At 40.9% G+C, this 24,779-nt stretch overlaps 1 protein-coding gene across 1 annotated transcript; it reads left to right on the forward strand.

The window, feature by feature from the left end:
- Positions 1 to 17,797: 17,797 nt before the first annotated feature.
- On the forward strand, positions 17,798 to 18,268 carry RNASE1 (ribonuclease A family member 1, pancreatic; the record flags this gene model as incomplete). Its single annotated transcript, XM_081048750.1, has 1 exon — positions 17,798 to 18,268. One exon carries the CDS (start codon positions 17,798 to 17,800, stop codon positions 18,266 to 18,268), a length of 471 nt encoding a protein of 156 aa, XP_080904876.1.
- Between the last annotated feature and the right edge of the window lie 6,511 nt (positions 18,269 to 24,779).

Below are 24,779 nucleotides of genomic sequence, written 5' to 3' on the forward strand. Positions count from 1 at the left end.
AAAGCTCATGTGCTCTTACATGATTTAGCTTCCCACGTCTGTCGCTTTTCAGAATGAGTCCCTTACTGTTCTCCCCCTTATTCAGTCTTCTTTAGTTTCCTGGCCTCTTTGCCATTCCTTGAAGACACCAGGCTAATCCCCATCTGAGAGTCACCCCAGCCCTATGTGCATGCTAACTTCCTCATTCCCTCTAAGTCTTTGCTTACAAGTCATTTTTCAAGGACACCTACGTTGACTCTTTTACCTAAAAATGCTACCCTTGCAGAAATGAATAAATATCATCACCTGGATTTCTAATCTAAAATTCACTATAATCTTCTTTCTGTCACTTAAAGCCACTTAAACCCCTTTCCCTCTAAGTGCTTAGTGTTTCTGGTGTCCCAAGAACCTGAATATATGGTTAAACCGTCCTAAGCAATAAAGATAGTTATGTCTTAATGAGAAGCTTATCGGAACTCAGATGGTGCAAATAGAGCCCAGTTTATCAGTTTTTTATGTTTTTCTTTCCTCCATCATAGTTTACTATTGGGCAGACATCCTCATATATGTATGAAATGGCTGTAGCAACTCTAGACCTTACATTCTCTCAGGATTAAGTCCAGCAGAAAATAGCACCTGCCTTCATCCCCTGATATTCACAGTAAACGTCTCTAACTGGGCCAAGTGCCCATCCCAGAAGCAACCATTGTGTCCTGAGAAATGAGATACAAGCACTAATTAGCTCATCATGGGAGCTGTAGTAGAACCCGTCCACACAAACCACAGACTAGGGCAGGGTGGAAGGTTAGTCTTCCAAAGAAAACTAGGATAGTTCCCAAAAGAGGAAGCGAAGACTGGCCTGTCCTCAAACAGTCAATATTCCCCACCCGATTGCTTGTACTTGGACAATTCTCTATTGGTCACAGTTCCCTGCACCCTTTTCTTACCTTACATCTGCTATCTTTCCTGTGTGGTACCAGGACCACCGGACTGAAAGTTCCTGAGAGAAAGGGGTTAAATCTTTGTTATCTTTTTGTCCCAACTCCCAGCTCTTTACTAAGTACAGAGCAGGCTTCCTTAAATGTGTACTCCTGTGGTACTTTTACACTGTCCTCTATGATAGATGTTCTTTTGGTACTCAATCTCTTTTGAACAGCCAGGACCCAATTATCACAGACTTCCTAAGACTCATTCCCAATTCCCACATTCTACTTCTCTGGGCTATAGTTCTAAATATGATATTGTAGGGTAGTATTTTTAATGTTGTTGTTTTCCAATGAGAAAATAAAATGTTTTCAGTCTAGTTTTGGGGTTGACTTTTTTTTTCTGCTTGTAAGGTTGTTGACACCATTGTCTGTCACTGATAAGAGTTTGTAAATGTTCCTGGGTTTCATTTAACTAATTTTTTTTATTATTAAACTTATTGGGGTGACAATTGTTAATAAATTTACATAGATTTCAGGTGTACAATTCTGTATTACATCATCTATCAATCCCATTGTGTGTTCACCACCCAGAGTCAGTTCTCCTTCCATCACCATATATTTGATCCCCCTTACCCTCATCTCCCACTCCCCACCTCCCTTACTCTCTGGTAACCACTAAACTATTGTCTGTGTGTATGAATTTTTCTTTCTCATTTGTTTTTCTTCTTTTGTTGTTTTTGGTTTATATACCACATGTCAGTGAAATCATAAGGTTCTCTGCTTTTTCTGTCTGACTTATTTCACTTAGCATTATACTCTCAAGGTCCATCCATGTTGTCACAAATGTTTCTATATCATCTTTTCTGACCGCCGAATAGTATTCCATGGTGTATATATACCACAACTTCTTTATCCATTCATCTATCGAAAGACATTTTGGTTGTTTCCATGTCTTGGCCACCGTAAACAAAGCTGCAATGAACATTGGAGCACACGTGTCTTTATGTGTAAATGTTTTCGGATTTTTTGGGTAGATACCCAGGAGACATTTAACTAATTTTTGAAGACTCTTTGAGACATCTCTCCCTCTCTACTTTATGTCTTAATTTTACTGCATCTGTTCTTCTTTCATCTCTGAGAAAAATGGAAATCAGCAACACCACATGTATTTCTACCTTCATGGTGAGTCACCATCTTTCTGGAAACACACTCTTCCACATTCAATTTATTAAAATTGAATAAACAGATGTACCTTAAACCAAATTTCCTCATATAAATTTTTGGTGGCTAAGCTATATATTGTCCAGTAATGGCACCTAATCACAACTACTAATTTTAGATAATGTGCTCTTTCTTCTTGGTTGTCTTCCAAGGAATAGGTTAGTCTCACACTACAAAAGTACCTTACTCCTCATATAAAGAGGAATGGTTTAATGGAGAATAAACTTCTAAATGTTTTCTTTTCCTGCTGCTTGCCACATACACTGTTTAGAAAATTAAGGTCCTATAAAGGACATTGATGTGAATCAGAGCTCTGCCACTTATGAGTAATGAGGTCCTAAACATACTACTCAGCCAAGTGGAACATCCCAGAGGATTGGACACTTTAAGCCTAATAGTCAGTTAGGCAGGGCCATGAACACATGAAATTGTGAAATCTGTAAATATTCACATGCACTTGTTAGAATTGTGTGAATTAAACAAAAATAACTGAGCATAGTAAAGTTCAGAAAGAGGTAATACCTCTTTTCTTGGCCAATTATAAGATGGATGTTAAAGGATGTTGAAATCTAGGTATTAGATCTCCACTCAGTTTCTTGCCAGAGATTAGCCAGCTGTTGCCCAGTTAGACAAAAGGCCTTTGAGAACTACCTGCACAGAAGGCCCATCAAAGCATATGAAATCTACTTACCTGACAACTTGTTGATTGACTATGTACACTACCCACCACCTTCATTAGCAGGTTCCCTAACCTAGTTGATTTTGGAGTTCCAGGAAGGCACATGTACTGATTTCTTCCCTTACCTTACTGAAATGGGGATCCAAGTCTCAGGCAGCTTCTCCCATAATGAGAACACTCAATTTTAATTGTGGAAACAAAACCAATGAAATCTTTACATAAAAGTGATTAGTTTTTTTTTTTTTTGGCCTAAGTTCACTAACAATTGCTTTTAAGAAAAAATAGATTTCATTGGGTTAACAATTCTCAAATGGAAACCCAATTTGCAAGCAAAATATTTCTCCTTACCTGAACACACACACACACACACACACACACACACACACACACACACACAATCATGCAAGGACTCAGACACACAGTAATGTGTAATTAGGGAATGAAAAACAGAGAATGACAGAGTTGAAAGAGATCTTTGGTCTATGATCTTCACTTCAGAGATGAGACGCAGAAGGATGAGGTGACTTGCTGACTTCCAATTGCAAGCTTGTGACAGACAGGGACAAAACTGCAAGTTTCTTTCCTCATGTTTATAGTGATGTCGTAGGCACATTGTGTGACCCTGGTAAACACTCTAGATGTGAAATGGTAAACATTAAATTAGTCCTACTCGGCAATCTGTTTAAGATCATTGACAGGCCTGAGAGTTTGATGCTCCTTCCCACACTTTTTCATAGTAAACTTGTGTGATTGATTACAAAGCACTAAAGATAACTGCCACAAGTGATTAGATTTTAGCACACCCACCAGTCATCTAGATCTAGATACTTTTATCGTGTTAAAGAAACATCTCTCTGTTCCTTAGCAAAATATCAATATATTTTTAATCTGATCAAGTCTTCCTGGGGGACTTTTGGGGACCCCTCATGAAAAATAAATCTATTGATAAGATCTTGATTTCTAAGAATTTCTGATCATCCAAACTCTCTGGACCCCTGCATTTTACCCTGCCTTTTTTTTTAAATTGGGAAACATTGGGGAACAATGTGTTTCTCCAGGGCTTATCAACTCCAAGTCGTTGTCCTTCAGTCTAGTTGTGGAGGGAGCAGCTCAACTCCAAGTCCAGTTGCCGTTTTCAATCTTTAGTCACCATCCCATGTGGGAATCGAACCAGTAACCCTGTTGTTGAGAGCTCACACTCTAACTAACTGAGCCATCTGGCCACCCCTCTGGGACTCAGGGTCAGCTCATTGTCTTCAATCTAGTTGTGGAGGGCACAGGTCTCTGGCCCATGTGGGAATCGAACCAGCAACCTTGTTGTTCAGAGCTCATGCTCTAATCAATTGAGCCATCTGGCCACCCACCCTGCTTCTTCCTTGAAGAACAAAAACAATTGAGCTATTTTATGAGGAAATATATGTTCTGTGCAATGTGTCCACTTCTGTCAACAAGGAAAGCCGAGAAGAAGAGTTTTCATGAAAAAAAATCATAGTGAACTTGGCTATTGGACATAGAAGGTGGTCCTGGAATCTCTCAGGATTTGTGAGACATTCCCATTTCCTTTCACATGGAAGTTAGTCAGCTATTTATAATTAGCAAAACTAGATGAGTAAGACACCAGAAATTGTGACAGCTCTTGTGGAAGTTGTGCATTACTGTGAAAAGTTGAATAACTCCCAACCTTGTCACTTATTAGCTGTGTTTCCAGAGCAAATTACTTATGTGCTGCCTTCGCTTCAGATTCTCCACTAATAAGCCAGAAACATGATCCTTACTCCGGGTTTTGTAGGTGTGTTTAAAGCTCTGGGGACACAGTAGATGCTCAGTAGATATGTCACTCCTCATACCTTCCTCTTTGGGGTCTACTTACTACAGGTCAGACATTTCAAGGTAACTGGTAAATTTACCAAGGGGCTTTGGACCCATTTAGCCACTACAGGATCACAAACCTTGACTTTTGTAAGCTAGACACTTTTATGACCATTATACCCTCTATGTTTATTACCACGCTGTGTTCTCAGTAACCGTAGCATTCTTTGAAAAGATTCGGCCCTGTTCAGCCTTGCTTGCTAAGAACAATCAGGTGAAAAGGTTCTGATACCCTCTTGGACTTCTGGATCCAGGAGGCATAGCGCCCCCTGCAGGCCAGCGCAGTGGCAGTCTTGGGAATTGGTCCGAGCCGGTGGAAGGTAGAGTGCATCCTCCCTTCTTGGTAGGGCCTCCTTCCCACAATGTTTTACTTTCCTTCCCCAACCCACCCAGTTTGTTTGTTTTTCCAGGTAATCGTTTTAGAATTCCCCTGCTTAACACCAACCTCTTTTTTGCTTGTATTTTTGTGTAGTCCTCTAGTGGAAATCTAGATATCTCTGGTATATGGACGTCAAGTATCCCAAACTCTTCAAAGTGAGATACCACATTCATTTCAGAACTCTGGGAAATAAGTCGTCAGAAATATCTGGACTTCCACCTGGCCATGATTTAAACAATGGCTATAAAATAAGCGATAAAAAGAAAAAGAAATTCCATTCTTCTCCTCCCCCTGATTCCCCAATCCAGACATTAAAAACCTTCCTCCAGCTGTACATTTTGAGAAGTGGGATATTTACACAAACCAGGACCAAATGTAGCACTTTAAGATGAGTTTGCTTTTTTTCTGAGGATGATGTGATCCTGGGACTTCCTAATCACTTGAAAGAATTTATAAACAACATCTGTTAATCTGGTGCCACTTACAGTGTTTTTATCAAAGGGGGAATCTCAGAGAACCTAAGTCATACAGGGTGTCATGATACAACCTAGCCCTACCCAGAACACAATTTCAGATACTATTATCAAGCTATTGTTTTGAGGGAGAAGGACAGTGAAAAGCTAGATTGATTTAAACTATGGCTATTGCCAGGTTTAATTGTCTAATGCATCAGTTACCTTGGACTTCTTATCTTTACCATTGAGTTGACAGGCAAACTTCAGTTTAAGTTGACAAAATTTTGTACCTACTTTGTTCCTAGAACCATATTTGACCCATGTGGGAAATACGTAGTTTGGTAGAAGACTTGATTCTCGAGTTCAAGAGCAACATTAGTAGCTATATGTCAAGTATGGTACAATTTCTTTCCAAGAACAAAAAATCATCGGATTTGTATGGCATCAAAAAAGACCTCAAATTGTTACTGGAGAGTGGGCTCTTCTCGGCATGGTATCCAGGTTCTTGGCATCTCGAGCAAAGAATTGAATGAGATACAGAAATAAAGTGGTGACAGAGCAATTTATTAGCTGACCTGAGCAGCAGAGAATGGCTAAGGAGGAAAAAATACACTCCAAAGGGTTTGGAGTGGGCCTCAAGCAACGGCAAGGCTCAAAAGGCTCAACAGGCCTGAACCGGCAAGGACTTAGAGTTTTTATCCTTTTGTTCTTTAGAATGCGCTGTTACTTTTCGGATATGGGACCACCTGATTGACACCTGTGATCGACAAGAGGCTATTACCGCATCTTTTTAGACTGCACATGTTCCTTCCCAGAATTCAGTCTGTTATAATGATATCAATGACCTTCTGGGCATATGTGTAATATTATAATGATGGCATAATGAGGCCCAGGCGAAATGAAGGTCATTTCACACTTTTACTGCATAGGTGTGAGTGGCTGGTTTAATCTACTTGGGTATTTTGTATCCATTCATTCCTCATAGGGATAGATAATTACAATGAAAATGGGAAGTTTGGGGTGGAGAGGGGAGGTCTTTTAGGTGGTCACATTCTGTGGATTATGCAGGAATGCAGAGACCTGCCTGTCTTGTTTTCTAACTGTCTTGTTTTCCCCTTGAGAGAAATGATCCCCATAAAATCTCTATGGGAAGTTGAGGGACAGGTCTTTTCTTCTATGTCTGCTTCCTGCTGGGCAGGGGTGTAGAGTTGTCCCTATCTATTGGGGGATCATGGAACTCTCACCCTATCTGATCTCAGATGAGAGGAAGGGGTCTCAAGATCCACCTGGAAGACTGCATTGTCTTCTTTGATTGCAACCGGCTATTTTACTGGGGTATCCTCTGTATTCCCAAGACCCCTAAATGAGGAAAAATAGATTTTAATTCATAAATCCATTAGCTCTGTAGAGCGTGTGGCCATTCAATTAGTCATTCAGGCGTCGTTAGTTGTCCAGGAGTTAGGCCCAAAACCAGTAGGAGAGAACATTAGGCTTCAATGATTACGATCAATACGTATGAATCTCAAGTTTTAGGGTAATTATCTAAAGCAGGGGTAGGAGCTAAAAACTGGAGGAAAGGAAACTTAAGGAGAAGGAAATTTAAAATTCCTATAGGAAAGAAAAGGTAAAAGTTTTTTCATTGGGGGTGGGTGTTACTCATTGGCCCGTATCAGAATAGCCAAAGCAATCCTAAGAAAAAAGAACAAGGCTGGAGGTATCACACTCCCTGATTTCAATTTATACTATAAAGCGACAATAATCAAAACAGCATGGTATTGAGAGAAAAACAGACACACAGACCAATGGAATAGAATTTAAAACACAGAAATAAACCCACATATATAAAGGCAGATAATTTTCAACAAAGGAGCCAAAAACATACAATGGAGAAAAGAAAGCCTCTTCAATAAATGGTGCTGGGATAATTGGAAAGCTGGGAAAATTGGAAAGCCACGTGTAAAAGAATGAAACTAGACTGCTATCTGTCACCATATTCCAAAATTAACTCAAAATGTATCAAAGACATAAACATAAGACCTGAAACAACAATTTGATCAGAAGAAAGCATAAGTTCTAATCTTATGGACCCTGGGTTCAGAGAGCATTTTATGAATTTGACTTCAAAGACAAGGGAAATAAAGCAAAAATAAGTGAGTGGGATTATATCAAACTAAAAAGCTGCACAGCAAAAGAAACCATCAACAAAACAAAGAGGCAACCAACTGAATGGGAGAAAATATTTGCAAACAATGCCTCTGATAATATCTAATATCCAAAATATATAAAGAACTCATACAACTCAACAACAAAAAGACAAACAATCCAATTACAAAATGGATAGAGGACTTGAACAGACACTTCTTCCAAGAAGACATACAAATGACCAACAGATATATGAAAAAATGCTCAACTTCACTAGCTATTAGGGAAATGCAAATCAAAACCACAATGAGATATCACCTTATACCTGTTAGAATGGCTATCATCAACAAGACAAGTAATAAAAGTGTTGGAGAAGCTGTGGAGAAAAAGGAACCCTCATACATTGTTGGAGGGGAATGTAAATTGGTACAGCTACTATGGAAAACAATATGGTGGTTCCTCAAAAAAATTAAGAATAGAATTACCATACAACCCAGAAATCTCTTTTCTGGGTATCTACCCCAAAACTCTGAATATATTTATTTGTAAAGATACATGTACCCCTTTGTTAAGTGCAGCATTATTCATGGTGGCCAAGACATGGAAACAACCAAAGTGTTCTTTGATAGATGATTAGAGAAAGAAGATGCGGTACATATACACAATGGAATATTACTCGGCCATAAGAAAAGATGAAATACTGCCATTGGCCACAATATGGATAGATCTTGAGATTGTCATGCTAAGTAAAATAAGTCAGACAGAATAAGTCAAGAACCGTATGACTTCACTGATATGTGGGATATAAAACTGAAAGCAACAAAGGAACAAGACAAATAAAGAAACAAAAATTCATAGACACAGACAACAGTTTAGTGGTTACCAGAGGTGAGAAGGGGGAGGTAAAAGAAGGAAAAGGGGGTCAAATTTATGGTGATGGAAGGAGAGCTGACTTTGGATGGTGAACACAATGCAATATATAGATGATGTATTGTAGAAATGTATACTTGAAACCTATATAATGTTACTAACCAATGTTACCCCAATGAATTTAATAATAATAAAAAAAGAAATAGTACCCATTAAGAGCTTTGAAGTAAGAAAAATACATTTAAATACATTTATTTTTGTCTTGTTCTCACTGGCCATGAATCGTTTTCATTATGAAAGGTCTTCATGCACCTAAAACCTGTGTTCAGTCTTTTCTTCCATTAAGCATCACAGCCTCTACTGCTAGTGTCATGGCGTCTTGCATGGTTCTAAGGGGAAATGCAGACACCTGCTCTGCTGTGGTAAGAGAGACTAAAGAAAGGAGCTCACTTTTCGCTCACTGAAGTACTCTGGGAGCTAGAACCTTTGTCAGATTTTTTCTCGAAGCGCAGCGTCCAGGTAGCTCTCTAGATCTGGGGAATTTGCTCATCTTTGCTCATTTAGAGTCAGAGAATTATAGAACAAATGAGTTGTAAGAGAATTTAGTGATAATCCATACTAACATTCTCATTTTATTATTTTATTCCCTCTCTTATTTTATATATGAGGAAATTTAGAGGTAAATTAAGTTAATTGAAGAGGTTTTCCAATTGTGGCTGAACATTTCAATTATCAGGAGAGATTTAAAAATAATGATTATCAGGTCTACCCAAGGCAAACTATATCAGAATCTCTGATGGTGGGATCCAGGCATTACTATTTTTAACGAGCATCCAAAGGGATTTATTGAAATATTCCTCAAATTATAAGTGACAAAGCTGGGAAAAAACACTTTTTCACTGACTTCTATGTTACCTGAGCTGTTTCTACTATGCCATTTCTCTGTTTTTGGTAATTCACCCCTCCATAGTGGCAACCACCCATTGTTGCCTCTTTATTGGAGAACTGAACTTTTCATTTGTTTTTTCATATGATATTATGAATATTAAATATCATGACATCCTCCTCCTCCATGAAAAAGACATTCCATTCCTTCCACATCACCTTTTGATTGTACTCTTATGGCAGATATCTTTTCTAAGGTAGTCTCTCTCTTGCTAGTCAGTGCCCTTATGGCAGATATTTCTTGTCTCTTGCAACCACCCCTAGGCCTCTATAATTAATTCGTTTAAGACATATTTATTGGCACAAGGTCAGAAGACATAAATATGAATAAGACATGGCCTTTGCCCTTGTAAATACACAGTATAATGGATGACACTGAGAAGAAAGAATTCCTGTTGAATTTGAAAAGTGATATAATTGAGGTATGTATGAGATGCTGTGGAATCACAGATAATGGAATAAGCAAGGACATTACAGAGCATGTAACATACTGTTTTTTGCAGAGAAAAAAATGTTCTCTTGATCTACTATTAGAATTGAAATATTCATAACCTTTATAGAGGACAATTGATAATATCTAAAACCTTATCTAAAGCCCACGACCTCTGAACACATCTAGAGATTTATGCCAAGGAAGTAATAGGACAAGGTGTAGTGGATACTGTGGTGTGTGTTACAATCCCCCACTTCAGGACCAAGGCACTCACTCCCCAGCTGCTGGAGTTGTAGTGACAGCTCTCAGCCAAGTCCCTCTCAGGGAATCACGCACAGTGGCCTAAGATAAAGCCTTCTCCCCCAGAGGCAGTCCACATCTCGTGAATGGACAATGAGGGGCTACAAAGGTCTGGCCCCTTTACCTTAATTTGGGACATCTGAAGGATCATTCTAGCTCTAGATCTTCCTGTGGGATTGGCTGAGACCTTCATTGTGACTGCATCAGAATTCAACTGCCCAGTCGTGCTTCCTTTATTCCCTTTATTAAGTATTGGTCCCAAGACCACTCTCTAATAAACTTCCTGAATGCAAATCTTTCTCAGTGTCTGTTTGCTGGGGAACCTGACTCACGGCACAAGAGTATAAATGCAAATGTGGATTGGTTTTTATTTTAGAATGCGTACATGTAAAAAGTTGTAAATGTTATGAATGTCCAACAATAGAGAATTTGTTTAATGTATTATGATACATCCATAACATGAAATATTATAGAGCCATTCAGAATAATGTAGATATTTGTTGACTCGGAATAAATGTTTAGGATGCATTGTTTTGAATAAGCTTTTTGGTTGAAATATAACATACATGCAGAAAGATGAACAAATTATAGAAGTATATAACTCAATAAATTAATCCAAAGTGAACCCATCTTTGTTCACCACTATTTAAAATTAAAGTTTATTTTTAAATAGTCATGACAATTGTTAGTAAAGTTACATAGATTTCAGGCGTATCGTTCTGTAATACATCATCTATATATCACATTGCGTGTTCACCACCCAGAGTCAGTCTCCTTCCATCACCATATATTTGATCCCCCTTACCCTCATCTCCCACCTCCACCCCCCTCTTACCCTCTGGTAACCACTAAACTATTGTCTGTGCATTTTAAGAGAAAAGCAGAATCTGAAGCAGCATATATAGTATCCCAAATTTTATAAAAACGTACATAGCATTAAAAAAAGTGTGGAGAATTACACACTAAAATGTTAATGTTTTTCTAGATGATGAAAATACAAATAATATATTTCTATTTGTTTATTAGGAATTTTAATAATTTGTATCTTTTTAAATACTTACCATCCACTTGGTAACTTGGAGAAATATATGCTAGAACTTCCTAATGAATAATTACTGACTGTTGACTTGTTCCCAAAATTCATTAAAATTCATTAGAGTACCCTCTAATTCTATATTATAAATGCTATTATTAGATGTATCTCTAGTTTCTGGGTCTCTGATAAGATTATATTCTTGAAACTTTCTATTTACCCGATGAATTGATGATGGAACCACAGAAAGGCCACCATTGTTTTTTCTTACTATAGGAATTAATATATAATAAATTAGTATGTTAAATTGCAATGCTTATTCTTTATGCCACCTCAGAGATACAATTAAAAATTTAAACTTCTTCAAATGTGAATACACAGAACACATTTAATTTTTTTCATAGAAAGATAGGAGTTTGTATATTTTATTTAATATGAAAACATACAAAGTCCATATTGGGATAAAAATCCATTTCTTGCTGGTCTTTTGACAGGAATTCAGGAGGGTGGAATGGGGGTAAGATGAGAATTTTTCCCTTTCTGTGTATCTGTATTTCTGTGTGAATGAGTCTGTTTTTCAGTTAAACCAAAGACACTTAATTGGCGATACAGCCACAAAAGCAATTTTGGCTATGTGAAAAGGATAAAAGTCTTAAGGAAATAGATCTTATATTAAGATCCAATCTTTCTTCCTGGGGAGTATTGAGAGGAAAATCGTTAGAAGAAGAAACACTGCAAAAAACAAAATGTTTTAACTGGGTGGGATCTTACAAAGCATCTTTCTTCACTCTTTCATTTCTTAGAAAACAATACGAAGGCTCAGAGAGGTCCCATGATTTGGCCACAGTCACTGCATAATCTACTGACGGAGGCCTCATGGCCCAGCTGGTGGAGGGGGTTGGGTTGCCAGATCAGATTGCAGTGAGTGAAGGCATCAGGACTGTTTAATCCAAAACTCAAAGCAGGTCAGCCAGTGGGGTCAGGAAATTGGACTTAGTGACTCAATAAAAGGCTCCGCTTAAGTAGATGTGAGACTTGTCCCCAAAACTGGGTAAGGCTGCACTGTCTTCACTTGATATGTCTGCATGGACTTCCCCATCCATGTGGTTTGTCCCTTGACAATATCTCCCTGCTTTGGGAAAAGAAGAACTGTTGTGCTCATTGTAACAGTCCTAATGATTAACACAAGGTGGAAAGTAGGAGATGGAAGATGGAAGATCCAAAAAATTTCAAAGCAAATGACTTTTCTCAAGACCCTGCTTCCTTGATGTGAGGAACCGTCATGTGAGGCCTCTTAAAGAGAGCGAGGGATGCTGCTAAACTCCTGGGGGCTTCCTCCTCCTAAACAGGTTCCTCTTCTTCCAGGAACCCCAGTGGAATCAACAAATGTGTCTCAGAGACTAGAGAGTTGGGAGCCCGGACCACTCATCCTTCCTTGCCTTCTGTCCCCTCACTCTGAAAGCTGCTCCAATGGAAGTGCCTCTGATTGTATCTCAGTATGAGTTCCCAGTCCCTTGAACTCCACAGGTGGGGAAAGCAGCAAAGCCATCTCTGCCTTTTCCCACCACACTTCACAGCAGGAAGAGCGGTGGGAGAACTCTGGGGGAAACGCACAGCTAGAAGAGATCAATTTCACAACAAGATATTGCAGACCTTCGGGTGCACATCCTGGGGGCTGTTCCCCACCTATGGCACACCAGGCAGCATAGTGTAGTTACCACGCTATCCTGGAACTCGGGGACCTGAGGCAGGTTTCTGTTTCTGCTGCCCAGGTGTTGTCTGACCTGGGGCCTGCTGTGTTTATAGTGGGAAGACTAGAAGAAGGTCCCTTACCTTGCTTTCATCCTTCCATTCCTTGAGCTCAGGGTAACCGACTATCTTTTACACAATGAAGTCTTTTGCAAGGCATTCAAGATATTTCTTACTCAGGCCTACATTTTTCTCTTCTGTGCCACCCCCCACCTCCTCCTAGTCACATGGAGGAACTTGCTATTTTCTTTTCTTTTTTTTTTTTTAAAGATTTTATTGGGGAAGGGGAACAGGACTTTTATTGGGGAACAGTGTGTACTTCCAGGACTTATTTCCAAATCAAGTTGTTGTCCTTTCAGTCTTAGTTGTGGAGGGCACAGCTCAGCTCGAGGTCAAGTTGCCATTGCTAGTTGCAGGGGGCGGAGCCCACCATCCCTTGTGGGACTCGAGGAGTTGAGCTGGCAACCTTGTAGTTGAAAGCCCACTGGCCCATGTGGGAATGGAACCGGCAGCCTTTGGAGTTAGGAGCATGGAGCTCTAACCACCTGAGCCACCGGGCCGGCCCAGGCTATTTTCTAAACATAGTGCTCTGCCACCAGTGTTTACTTCTCTTTCTGGACTTTTTCTTCTGTCTGAATTGCCCTCTCCTTACCCCAGTGAAAAAAACTGTCCTTCGAAGTCCTTCCCAAGGTAATCTTTGCTCTGAAATCTTCCTGATCCCTCCCACTCCACCCCTGTTCTCCCACTGCTTTCTAATAACCCTTTCCTTGTTTGTACCAAAGCTCTTACCAAGGTCTGGTTTGTATTACAACTCTAGGGGCTGCTTCTGTTGGGGAGAATTCTCAGCACTTGGATCTAAAATAAAGTGCTCGATTTAATTGCTTAGCTCTTTTTAGGAGAGGACAAGGTCTGTGGGTCTGATGGAGACTGCAGATTCCAGGCTCCCAGATCACTTAGGTGCCCTGCCTTCCTCTCTTACCAGCTGTTTTCTTTCACACAGGAGTCCTGGTCAATAATGAATGCTATCAGAAGAGCTGGCACAAATGGACTACTGTTAGGTAAGGGATGGGGGCCCTGGTGCTTGTCCTAGAAGGGAAGGGTGGGGGACGATTTCCTAAAATGGAGGAAACCAAGAGACCACTGAACCACCCAGGCTGACAAGTAATTAGGTCTTCTCCTGTCAGGAACTGTAGACACCCAAGTCTCTATCTTTCTTCGGATACCATGGGCAATGTCTGACCTCCATTTAAGAAGACCCAGGACTTGGAGAATGTGCTCTGTCCTTGGGACTGAAGAAAATAGTTCTAGTGTCAGGAGGCTGGGAGGGGGAGATGGGAGACCAGGGCCATTCTCTGTGTGTTCTGGAGAACAGGCTATTGACTACACCTGGTAAGCTCACACACACGTCAGGGCTGCCTCCTGGGAAAGTACAATCTGTTCCTGGTTGACCTCAAACAAGGGCTCAGATGTTGGAACCTCTTTCTTTCCCAGTTAGATATATGGGAGAGAAATGGGCTTGGAAAGAGAAATGAGAAGTCCTACAAAATGGGGATCATCAATAGGAATGATAACCTGCACAGTATTGAAAGCTTTTTGCCCTTGTGTAGTTGTCATGTGAGATGAAATGTTGGAATGTGGACAGGAGGCTTAAATTGGGAGAAGACTGTGCAGTGTTTCACTGGGGAAGGGTTTTCTCAGTTGAGGCCTATAAATGCATAACTTGTGACAGGCTTGAGGGGCCATTCTGTTTGTCCTCTAAGAGATGTTTTGGCTTCATAGGATCATAAAGTCTCCCAAGTTACTACAATACAAATTGAACTTTGTCTCCGTGGAGTTAGCTCCAGAGCATCCAGAGCCTCACTCCTGAAGAGGAGTCAGGGAAACTCTGTTTAACTTGGGAGAGGAGCAGATAGCTGCTTGAGAGAAAATGGGAGGCGTGAGTGGACCCTTGCCACACAGCCTGTCTCTAAGAAGACTCTTTGGGGCTCAGAGCCCACAGATGCAGTGTAGTTCCCATCTTACTGGACTGCCTTTGGCTCTAGGAAGATTTCAGAGATTAATTTCCAGGCATTCTGTGGAGGGGACAAAAATGCACTTCCCTTCACTTTCCTCCACACCTGGAATCAGGCCAGTCACGGATGTGGCTTTGTGATGTGATGTGATGTGATCTTGAGAACCTGCCTTGAACACTCAAGTTTGTCCTCTCTCCACCCTCCTGTGCTTCCTTACATGCACGTGAACAAACTTTGTCTAGTCTCCTGATCTGTCTTTTGTCAGTTAATTCTCAGGCTCCCTGATATGAACCTAAATGGACAGGAAAAGTTTTCCTCCCAGCACCACTCAAGATGATAAGAGTACAAGGTCTAAGAGATAAACAAAACATACCATGTTTCCCCCAAAATAAGACCTAGCCAGACAATCAGCTCTAAAGTGTCTCTGGGAGCAAAAATTCACATAAGACCCAATATAATATAATATAATGTAATGTAATATAATATAATATAATATAATATAATATAATATAATATAATATAATATAATATAATATTGGGTCTTATACTATTTTTTGCTCCAAAAGACACATTAGAACTGATTGTTGGGCTATGTCTTATTTTTTGGGGAAACAGGGTGGAAGGTGGGGTGGTGGGTGAATTACAGGAACATTAAACTAAAAACTCATGCCATACTATGTCTTCCTTAGACCCACTTCCACTTCAAAATTCGTACACATAAGCAAATAACATTGACCTGACTAAAGATTTTTTGGATATCATGGGGTAAAACAGTCTTAAAATTTCCTTTTAAAGAATTCTGTTCTTTCTACCAAGGTCCCTCTCTTCTCTCCTCTTCCCCTTTCCTCCCCTCCCCAGGATTTTAAAACTGCCCACTATTTTCAGCTCAGGTTTTTATCAAAACAAAGGCCTGGAAATTATTTGACTCCATCCCCCCTGTAAAAAAAAGATCACCCAGTGTTATTTAAATAGATTCCTTTGGGGGGATCTGAACACCACCCCATGTGAATAATCACAGAACTACTGCTCATCTTACCTTATTTCGTCCTAATAATAAATCTAAGAGGTACATATTATCCCCATTTTAGAGACCTGGAAACTGAGGACCAGGGAAATAAATCAAGTTCTGTAACGTGCCCATTTCTTAAGATGCTAAACCAGAATTTGAACTGAGACAGTCTAAATACAGAGCATGGAGGGAATTTTGATAATTCTCACTCAAGAGGTATCAAAATTGTCACCTAGCAAAAACAGATCTTGCTCTAGGAGGAAATTCTGCTGCTAAGAAATGTGATGCTCTCTATTTTTTTCTTCAATAGGGATTTGGGATTTTGGTTTATCTTTAGTTCCTCTACTAAACTCTGACCTACGGGATGAATGGTCACTGTAGATAAGAAGTGTCACAAACTCACCTTCAACATCTCAGGAGTATTAAAGTGGCCCAGACAGGGTAAGGTCACATAGAGGCTTCCTTCTTCTTGACCTGTCCAAGCACTTGCCCCTTCCTTCTCCAGCTCTGGGAAGCCTTCCAGCTAGAGACAGCTGGGTACCTCTCCCTGCTCCCCCGAGGAGAGGTGCTGTTGGGAGTTGTGAAATTCTGGTCAAAGCCACGCCAGGACTCCTGGGGAGAGACAGGACCTCCCTTTCCCTCCACCTCCTGTCATCCATGTTATGTGCCCTTTGCTAACTTGCAGGGGCTATTTGGCGAAAATGAGATGATAAGGAGTTGGTTGGGGTTTGAGCATTATCAGTGCTCTAGTGACTCTCTCTGCTTCTCCTTGTGAACCAGCAGACAGATGTGATTCACATGGTAAGACACGTCCCTATAGACAAAGACTCACCCTCCCCGGCAACCCTGAAAAGAGGGTGGCCTAGGTAACTCCCCACTCCTTTCTCACAATGCCCTTGTTTTCCTCTGGACTGAAACCAAGATGCTCCTCCCACCCTTCCCTTCTAGGAAGCCAAGCCCCTTTGTAATCTCCATAAGGTCCACAGCCCAGGGATCCAGCTACTGCAGGAACTGGCCTTCCACTTGCTCTCTCCCGGAATCCAAGCTAGAGACCCAGGTAGTGGTCCAAGAGGTGGATTCAGAAGCTGCTTTTGCTTGAGGGTTGGAGAGAAGGGAGCTGGGGTGGGCGAGGATAGCACTGAGAAAGCTGGATTAGGCAAACATCAGCTCGGGCAGAGGTGGGATTGGGGATGGAGCGCTAGGGTCGCGGAGAACCCATGGGGCTGGAGAAGGATGGGGGGAGGCACCCCAGGTGGGGGGAGGTGAACATCTCTCTTTGGAATACAAGGCGTCCTTTTATGATGCCAGTGTCAGGCACTGGGTTGAGTTTCCTTTGTGTTATAGGACTACAGGGCTCTGTCAGCCATGATCCTCTATGTCATGGTGGTATCAACGATACAATTTGGCTCATGGTTTATTCAAAAGATCTATTGAGCCATTAGAGCACTGAGTACAAATATATTTTATTTTTTAAATGTATTTTAGATTAAAAAAAAAACCTTCCAGTATTCAAAGACAGGACTGCCAAAATTTAGGTTACTTCCAAGGTCACCACCCAGAGGGGAGGACCTCCTTTCTGTAGCTAGTGGGAATCAAATGCTCTTGGAGAAGAGTATATGTGAGTGTTCATTACTTGGAAAATCTTGCAGGAATAGGGACATTTTTCTGGCTAACCTGAAGGGAGACTGTAAAGCAGGGAGGCCACAGGTAGAGCTGGGGTTCTCTTTCTAACGTGATGCTTTTCCTCCTTTCTCCCTTTCCTGGCTAGGTAGGTTCCTCGGGGGAGTGAGGCCACCATGGCTCGGGAGAAGCCCCTCTTCCTGTTCCCACTGCTAGTTCTCATGCTGCTGGTGCTGGGGTGGGTCCAGCCTTCCCTGGGGAAGGAATCGCGGGCCATGAAGTTCCAACGACAGCACATGGACCCGGACAGCTACCCCAGCAACAACCCTAACTACTGCAACCAAATGATGAGGCGCCGGGAAATGACGAAGGGATCATGCAAGCCGGTGAACACCTTTATCCATGAGTCCATCGTAGACGTCCAGGCCGTTTGCCTCCAGGGAAATGTCACCTGTAAGAATGGTCAGCCCAACTGCCACCAGAGCAGTTCCAGCATGAACATCACAGATTGTCGCCTGACGTCTGGCTCCAAATATCCCAACTGTGCGTACCGGACCAGCCAGAAAGAGAGGCACATCATCGTGGCCTGTGAGGGGAATCCATATGTGCCGGTCCACTTTGATGCTTCAGTAGAAGTCTCCATCTAAGACCAGAACAGCAAAATGCCTCGCCTCATTATTGTGTTACCTGCCTCTCCTTTCTTCCCTCCTTGCCCTAAGGGAAATAATTCAAGTTAGGGCTCCTATCCAACACAACTTGCTTCCCTGGCCTGAGGCTTGCCACTGTGTGGTTTGGTAGGTGAGGAGTGAGTTGTGAGATGGGCCCCATGTTAAACCACTTCACCTCTTCTTTCAATAAAACTCAGTTGCAACCACCTGAATTCCTGAAGGTGTCCTTATCCAGGTTACTGTTCATATGATTGCTTTATTGCCAAGGGTGAGAACGGTAAATCTGGTTAACTTTGGAGATCTGCGAATGGAATCATTAAATGCCTCCTCTTCTGACCTGAGATCATTCCTTTCTTTGTAGATTCTTTGATGCCAAGTATGAATTTTTAAGTGTTGTGGAGGAGAGACTGTTCCATGATGGGACCTGTGAGCTGGACCCAGGCCAGAACAGAGATTGCTTCCCACAAGCTCCCCTTAGAAACTGTCTGACCATAATCAAAATTCATTCTGATTCTAATCAATGTTCATTCTGACATAAATCAGGACCCCCTCGCCTGCCTCCTGTGATTTTCTAATTCCTGGAGCGGGCTGTTGTCCTGACCTGGTCAGGCATGTAAAATAATTTCTGTACCTGGTAGCATTCACATACTAGTAGTAACCCGTGACTACCCCTTCCTTTTACCCTGTATAATTCTTTGGCACCTGTCAAGTGCCGCAGTGATCCATTCTGTTTTGCAGCCACCCAAGGCATGACTTGTATGTAAGTGTTCCTTAATGAACTTTATTAATTAAAAACTGGAATGCCCAACCTCTTTTTTTGATCTTTCCCTGCCCTTGCCTTAGGGAGGTACATTTTCAGTCCCAGGACCTTTCCATGGGTCTGTGTGTACTAACAAGTACGGGCTGTTTTAGATAAAAGGCAGCTACAGGGCACCTTGTCATCCTGGGTGAACTGATAAAAGGTGAAGCTCAAATCCTAAAATCGCTGACATGGAAGGTAGGACAGCGTGACCTCAGGAAGACCCTGCTCAGCCTCAGTGTGGAGAGGAAGAGTGTATGAAATTGTGATTCTAAATTTCTATTTTGTTTTTGTTTTTTCTGAGGGAGCTATTATTAAATCAGAAAAATGGTCATCTCTAGCTTGGAAAGTTGGAATCTTCGATTTAGGAGCTAGAAGGGACTTTTGAGGGAGAATAAGTAGACTTCAGCTTGTATATCAACTAATGGGAAACGCCTGCCTAGACTGCTGCAGAAAAACTTGTAAACAGTGATGTGGTTGAAGAGTAGCCTCTACCACAGGCATGAGAGAGGTAAGAGCATATGTGCCACTCATTTGCCACCCTTGACCTAATGTAACCCCCACCCTTTACAGAGGAACGACCTGAATCTCAGAAAGGTTAAGTGACTTCCTCATGGCTACTGCTACCGGTGTTTCCTGGAAAATAAGACCTAGCCAGACAATTAGCTATAATGGGTCTTTTGGAGCAAAAATTAATATAAGACTAGGTATTATATCATGTAATATATATTATATTATAGTATACTATATTACATTACATTATATTATATTATATTATATTGTATCATATTATATTATATTATATTAAAGACCCAGTCTTATAGTAAAATAAGACCAGGTCTTATATTAATTTTTGCTCCAAAAGATGCATTAGAGCTGGTTGTCCGTCTAGGTCTTACTTTCCAGGAAACATGGTAGTTAGTGGCACAGCTGGGAGCAGACTCCAGGTCTGCTGGCGAGTTTTCCTTCTTTCTCCTCACTCACCACTAGAGTCTCCTCAAGAAGAAAATTCCCATCTCCCTGCTTCCCTACAGGGTGCGGAGTCACGTCTCTCTTTCCTTGAGCTCACTGGCGGCTCTCACAGGTTCCCAGAATACTTGCCCTGTGAGTCTGCTTAGTTCTTGGCAACTTGTCCTTACAGCCATAGAAAAGACTAGACTCGTCTTCTGTCATCACTTAATCATTTCACTTGACCCTCTATTTACCATTGCATCTGGCTCTAGACAAGGTCATAGGAGAGAAAGTTCCTACTTCCAACCAGTTTGACCAGCTCTGTCATTGTCTTTACTACGTTTATAAAGGTTGGGAGTGACTTTTTCTTTTTTCTTCTTCTTTTTTTAAATAATTTTTTTATTTTTTAAATTTATTGGTGTGACAATTGTTAGTAAAATTACATAGATTTCAGGTGTACATTCTGTATTACATCATCTATAAATCCCATTGTGTGTTCACCACCCAGAGTCAGTTCTCCTTCCATCACCATATATTTGATCCCCCTTACCCTCATCTCCCACCTCCTATCCCCCTTACCCTCTGGTAACCGCTAAACTATTGTCTGTGTCTATGAGTTTTTGTTTCTCATTTGTTTGTCTGACTTTTTCTTATGTAAAGTGAATTCTTAGTTCTGGGGGCTTCTGTATGAGGAGGAAAGTGTCAATATAAGAAACATCCAAACCTGTAGAGAATTTTATGAGTTTATTTGAACCAAACTGACGACAGTTGCCGGGACGCAAAATCTCAACAAATTGAGAAAATGCTCTGGAGAATGACAGTTTTGCAGCTTCTTTTACACATTAGAATTAAAGGAGGAGACATGAAACCCATTGGTGGTAGATTTAGAGGGCGGGAGAAAGCAAAGTAGGGAAATCTCTGGGATTGAATAAAAAGTAAAACTGAGAGATACATACTTCTTTTACATTGGGTACAGGATAGTTAATAATTAACATTTACAGGACGTAGAGATGGTATTTCAAAGAACAAGGTAACAATGAGGGGTTCTGTGGTCTCCTGCTCTGGTGATGTGGGTGTGCCCTAAAGGGTCTGGAAAAGGAGATTATGCTAACATTTCAAAGATATGTTATCTTAGAGGCAAAAAGACAATAGACAGGCTCACTTGAGGTAAAAAATGATCTTTGTCCAGGAAGCTAGAGGACAAGCATGTGACTACCCACGATGACCTGCTTTTAGTTAGGAATTTCTAGAAATCATACCATCCTGTGTGGTTACTTCCGGTCTCTGAGTTTGTAGGGCCATCAAGATGGCCTCCCCTGAGCTTTTCTATGTGCGCCCTCTTTTGTCCATAAAAGCCTACAGTTGAGAGGAGCCAGATATCCCTGCATTTCTAGGGTAATGGGGATCTCACTCCTTACCACCAATGAGGATTGAAGAGGAAAAAAGGGAAACTTTTTAGATATGCTTTCTAGATCTGTTTCTTTAAAGCCAGGATTTTTCTCAAGATCATCTCACCCTTGTTCCTAAGCCCAACTTTTCCCTCCTGCTAGTACTAAGAGAACACTTTAGTGGAGCTTCTGAGAATCCTCATTTGGAGTTTTGCTGCATCTATATCTGCAAATTCACCAGTTCTGGTTTTTGGCTCCCTGCCCTTTCCAGGTGTTAATCGAAAAATAAAAAGCAAAAATGAGAAGCAATAAGCATTTATTTGGGATCCAAAAGAATTGCATTTTAGAAGAACAAATTCAGGCAGTGTCGTGAATGGGACGTAGCAATCTCACACACGTTTGTGTCTTTCAACAATGTCAGACTTTATTAGAATAAAGTCTGGATCTAGTCCTACTGACTCAGTTTACTACAGGTATTAACCAAGACTCTGGCCAGAGTATAGCCTCCAATAGTCAAGGTAGAACCGTTTCACGCAAGAGGGTCACAAAGGTTTATTGTAAGCTATAGGGTTAGGCAAGGCGAGCAGAGTCATATGAAAGAAGGATGAGAAAGAGAGAATCTCGTGTTCAGCCAGAGTCCCTATGGCGCTGGGATCTGTAGCGTTGGGCGTCAGGCCTGGTTGGTGAGACGGCCAGGAGGCAAGGCTTTACGTACTCCATCTGGGAGGAATGCAGGTGCAGCTGTCAGCTCATCAGTTGCAGCCTGAATGATGAGCTGTCAGAGAGCTCTGATTTTATGCTCAAGACTGGGTGTGGTGCACCCATCTGCAGTCCGATAAAGCTCATCTGCAGTCTTATAAAGCTGTCCAGATGGTCACACTCTACCTGCATCTGGAGTTATCTGGTTAGGGCATTCACTGGGTAGGACTTTCACGTGATGCTCTGGCATGGCTGTCACTTTGTGACTGACATAGCTATCAAAATTATTAGAGTCCATTTTGTGTTCATAATTAATGCTCTATACAAGCAGAAACCCAAATAGTGTTTTCCCTTTACAGGAGAGGGGCTCAGCGTTTATGAGTCCCATGTATATGGGGAAAAGGGAGGAAGATGAGGTAAATTGTATTAAAGAAGAGTTTACTGGTGCTAAATGAGGTAGGGTTAGATTTGTACTTCATGGATTGCTTTGAGATTTGGCTAGAACTGTATTTCATTGATTGGTAAGCGATTCGATGATCAACAAAGTCCAATTTCATCACTCCTTCCGAACAGGATATTCTCATTCTTACTGGCTTCTTGGAGTGATTGTGGTTTTGTCCAGTTTGGAAAATAAAGAAAAATAAGACATGCAGGGCAGTTCCCCTGAAATGGTTATTCCAGATCTATTTTAATATTGCTCCACTCGTGTTATCTTTCACACCATCCCATGGGACCACTGGGAGACTCTCTCTGGGAAATACAGTGATAGGTGACAAAGGATGGTCCAGGTGTAAACTTGCACAGCCAGGGAGACTGTGGGGAGGGAAAGTGCTCTGAATAAGAGTAGACTAGGAGAAGAAAGATGGAGTCCTGTCTTAGAGGGGTCAGGCCTGTCAAGGAGAGAAACACTCATCTGGAGAAAAATCAGGGGTCTCTGTTTTGTGGGGAGACTATTGCTACCCCACAAATAAAGCAGGAGTAACCACTCCCAGGAGACTAATCCAGGCAGATTAATCTTAAAATGGAGGTAATAACATGATAAGATGGGTAACTTCTTGAAGGCAGAAATGGCCATATCCAGTGAACTGACTGAGGGTTACTGTTGGTGTTAAACTGACACAGTGACAATTGGTTGACATGAGCTTTCTAACTGTGAAATGAAAGCCTGCTCTTAATCTCCACTCTTGCCTTCGTAGGTTGATTCAGACCTCGCAGAGCAAGTGGGCACACTAGGAGCTCTGAATCTATTCACCCAGGGTAGATATTCACTCAATATTGCTTCTGGGAATTGATCATGAATGTGGGACAGCCCTCCACATGCATGATATGATGATTCATAATGGAGGTCCTACATACAAGATATGTCTTCTCAGCACAATGGTCAACCACTCCCCTTAGTCTACAAAAGAAATGCTGAATGTCTGGGCCTAGCAATTAATGACTATTTGAACAATGAATGACTATTCTTCACAAAACTGTCATGGCCATCAAAAACAAGGAAAATTTGAGAAATTATCATAGTCAAGAGGAGCCTAAGGACACATGACAACTAAATGTAATGTGTGGTATCCTGGATGGAACCCTGGAACAGAAATAGGACGTTAGTAAAAACTGAGGAAATATGAATAAAGTATGGATTGTGATTGATAACAATAATAAAAAAATAAATAAAACAACCAAAACACCCTCCTACCTTACTCTGTCTGTGGTAGTGAACAGTCCAGGACTCCCTCATGGTGAGCTCCTTTGATTAAAACAAAAGCTGAAACACAGTGTTAGTGGAATTCCAGACACTGACCAGCAGCCTGCACTGAGATCATGCCTAATGTTAATTTAACAACTGTTGTTCATTAGCAACAGTTTATAGTCTCTAGAGGGTGCTATAAACCACCACCACAGAAGGGAGAAGAGAATATTGCTGTATATGTCGTAAAAAATGGGGCCATAGGCTGTTATATTGCTAACTAGTTTTCTTCCTAGATTTGTATGACAAATTTTCCTCCCTTGGGTATTTTTATGATAAATGAGGGAAAAATTTGAGTTTTAATTCAACCAATTCTGGTTTTAAATGTTAGGTCTGCCCTTTACTAGTTTTGTAATTTGGGTAAGTTTCTCTCTGAACCTCAGCTTCTTCATCTATAAACCAACAATAATAAGTGTCTTGCAACAACATGGGTTCTTCATATCTCAAATCAAGTAGCATCATTTCATTAGGAAGTTATCCCTGACCCCTCACATTTACTCAAACTCCTTGCTAACAGAGTCTCATAATATGTCTTGGCAATCCCACATCTATATATACCTTGGTAAAAATTTTATACATGTGCACACAGAGAAATGTACAAAGATATATATTATAACACTACTCGTTAGAGTGAAAATTTGGAACCATCCCAAATATCCATCAACAGAAGACTGATAAATAAATGGTGGCTTATTAATACAAAGGAAACAAAATAACACATTAGTAAAAATAAAGGAACAAGAAATGCACATTTTGACGAGTCTTAAAAACACTGTTGAGTGAACAAAAATAGCAAGTTGCAGAATGATTGTACCATATGATAGTACTTATGTAAATTTATTTTAACATTGCACACAGAAACACTCTATTTTGTTTATAAATATAGATATATGATGTAAAAGTGTAAAA

This window comes from Rhinolophus hipposideros (genome assembly GCF_964194185.1).
Source record: "Rhinolophus hipposideros genome assembly, chromosome: 5".
Classification (NCBI taxonomy): domain Eukaryota; kingdom Metazoa; phylum Chordata; class Mammalia; order Chiroptera; family Rhinolophidae; genus Rhinolophus; species Rhinolophus hipposideros.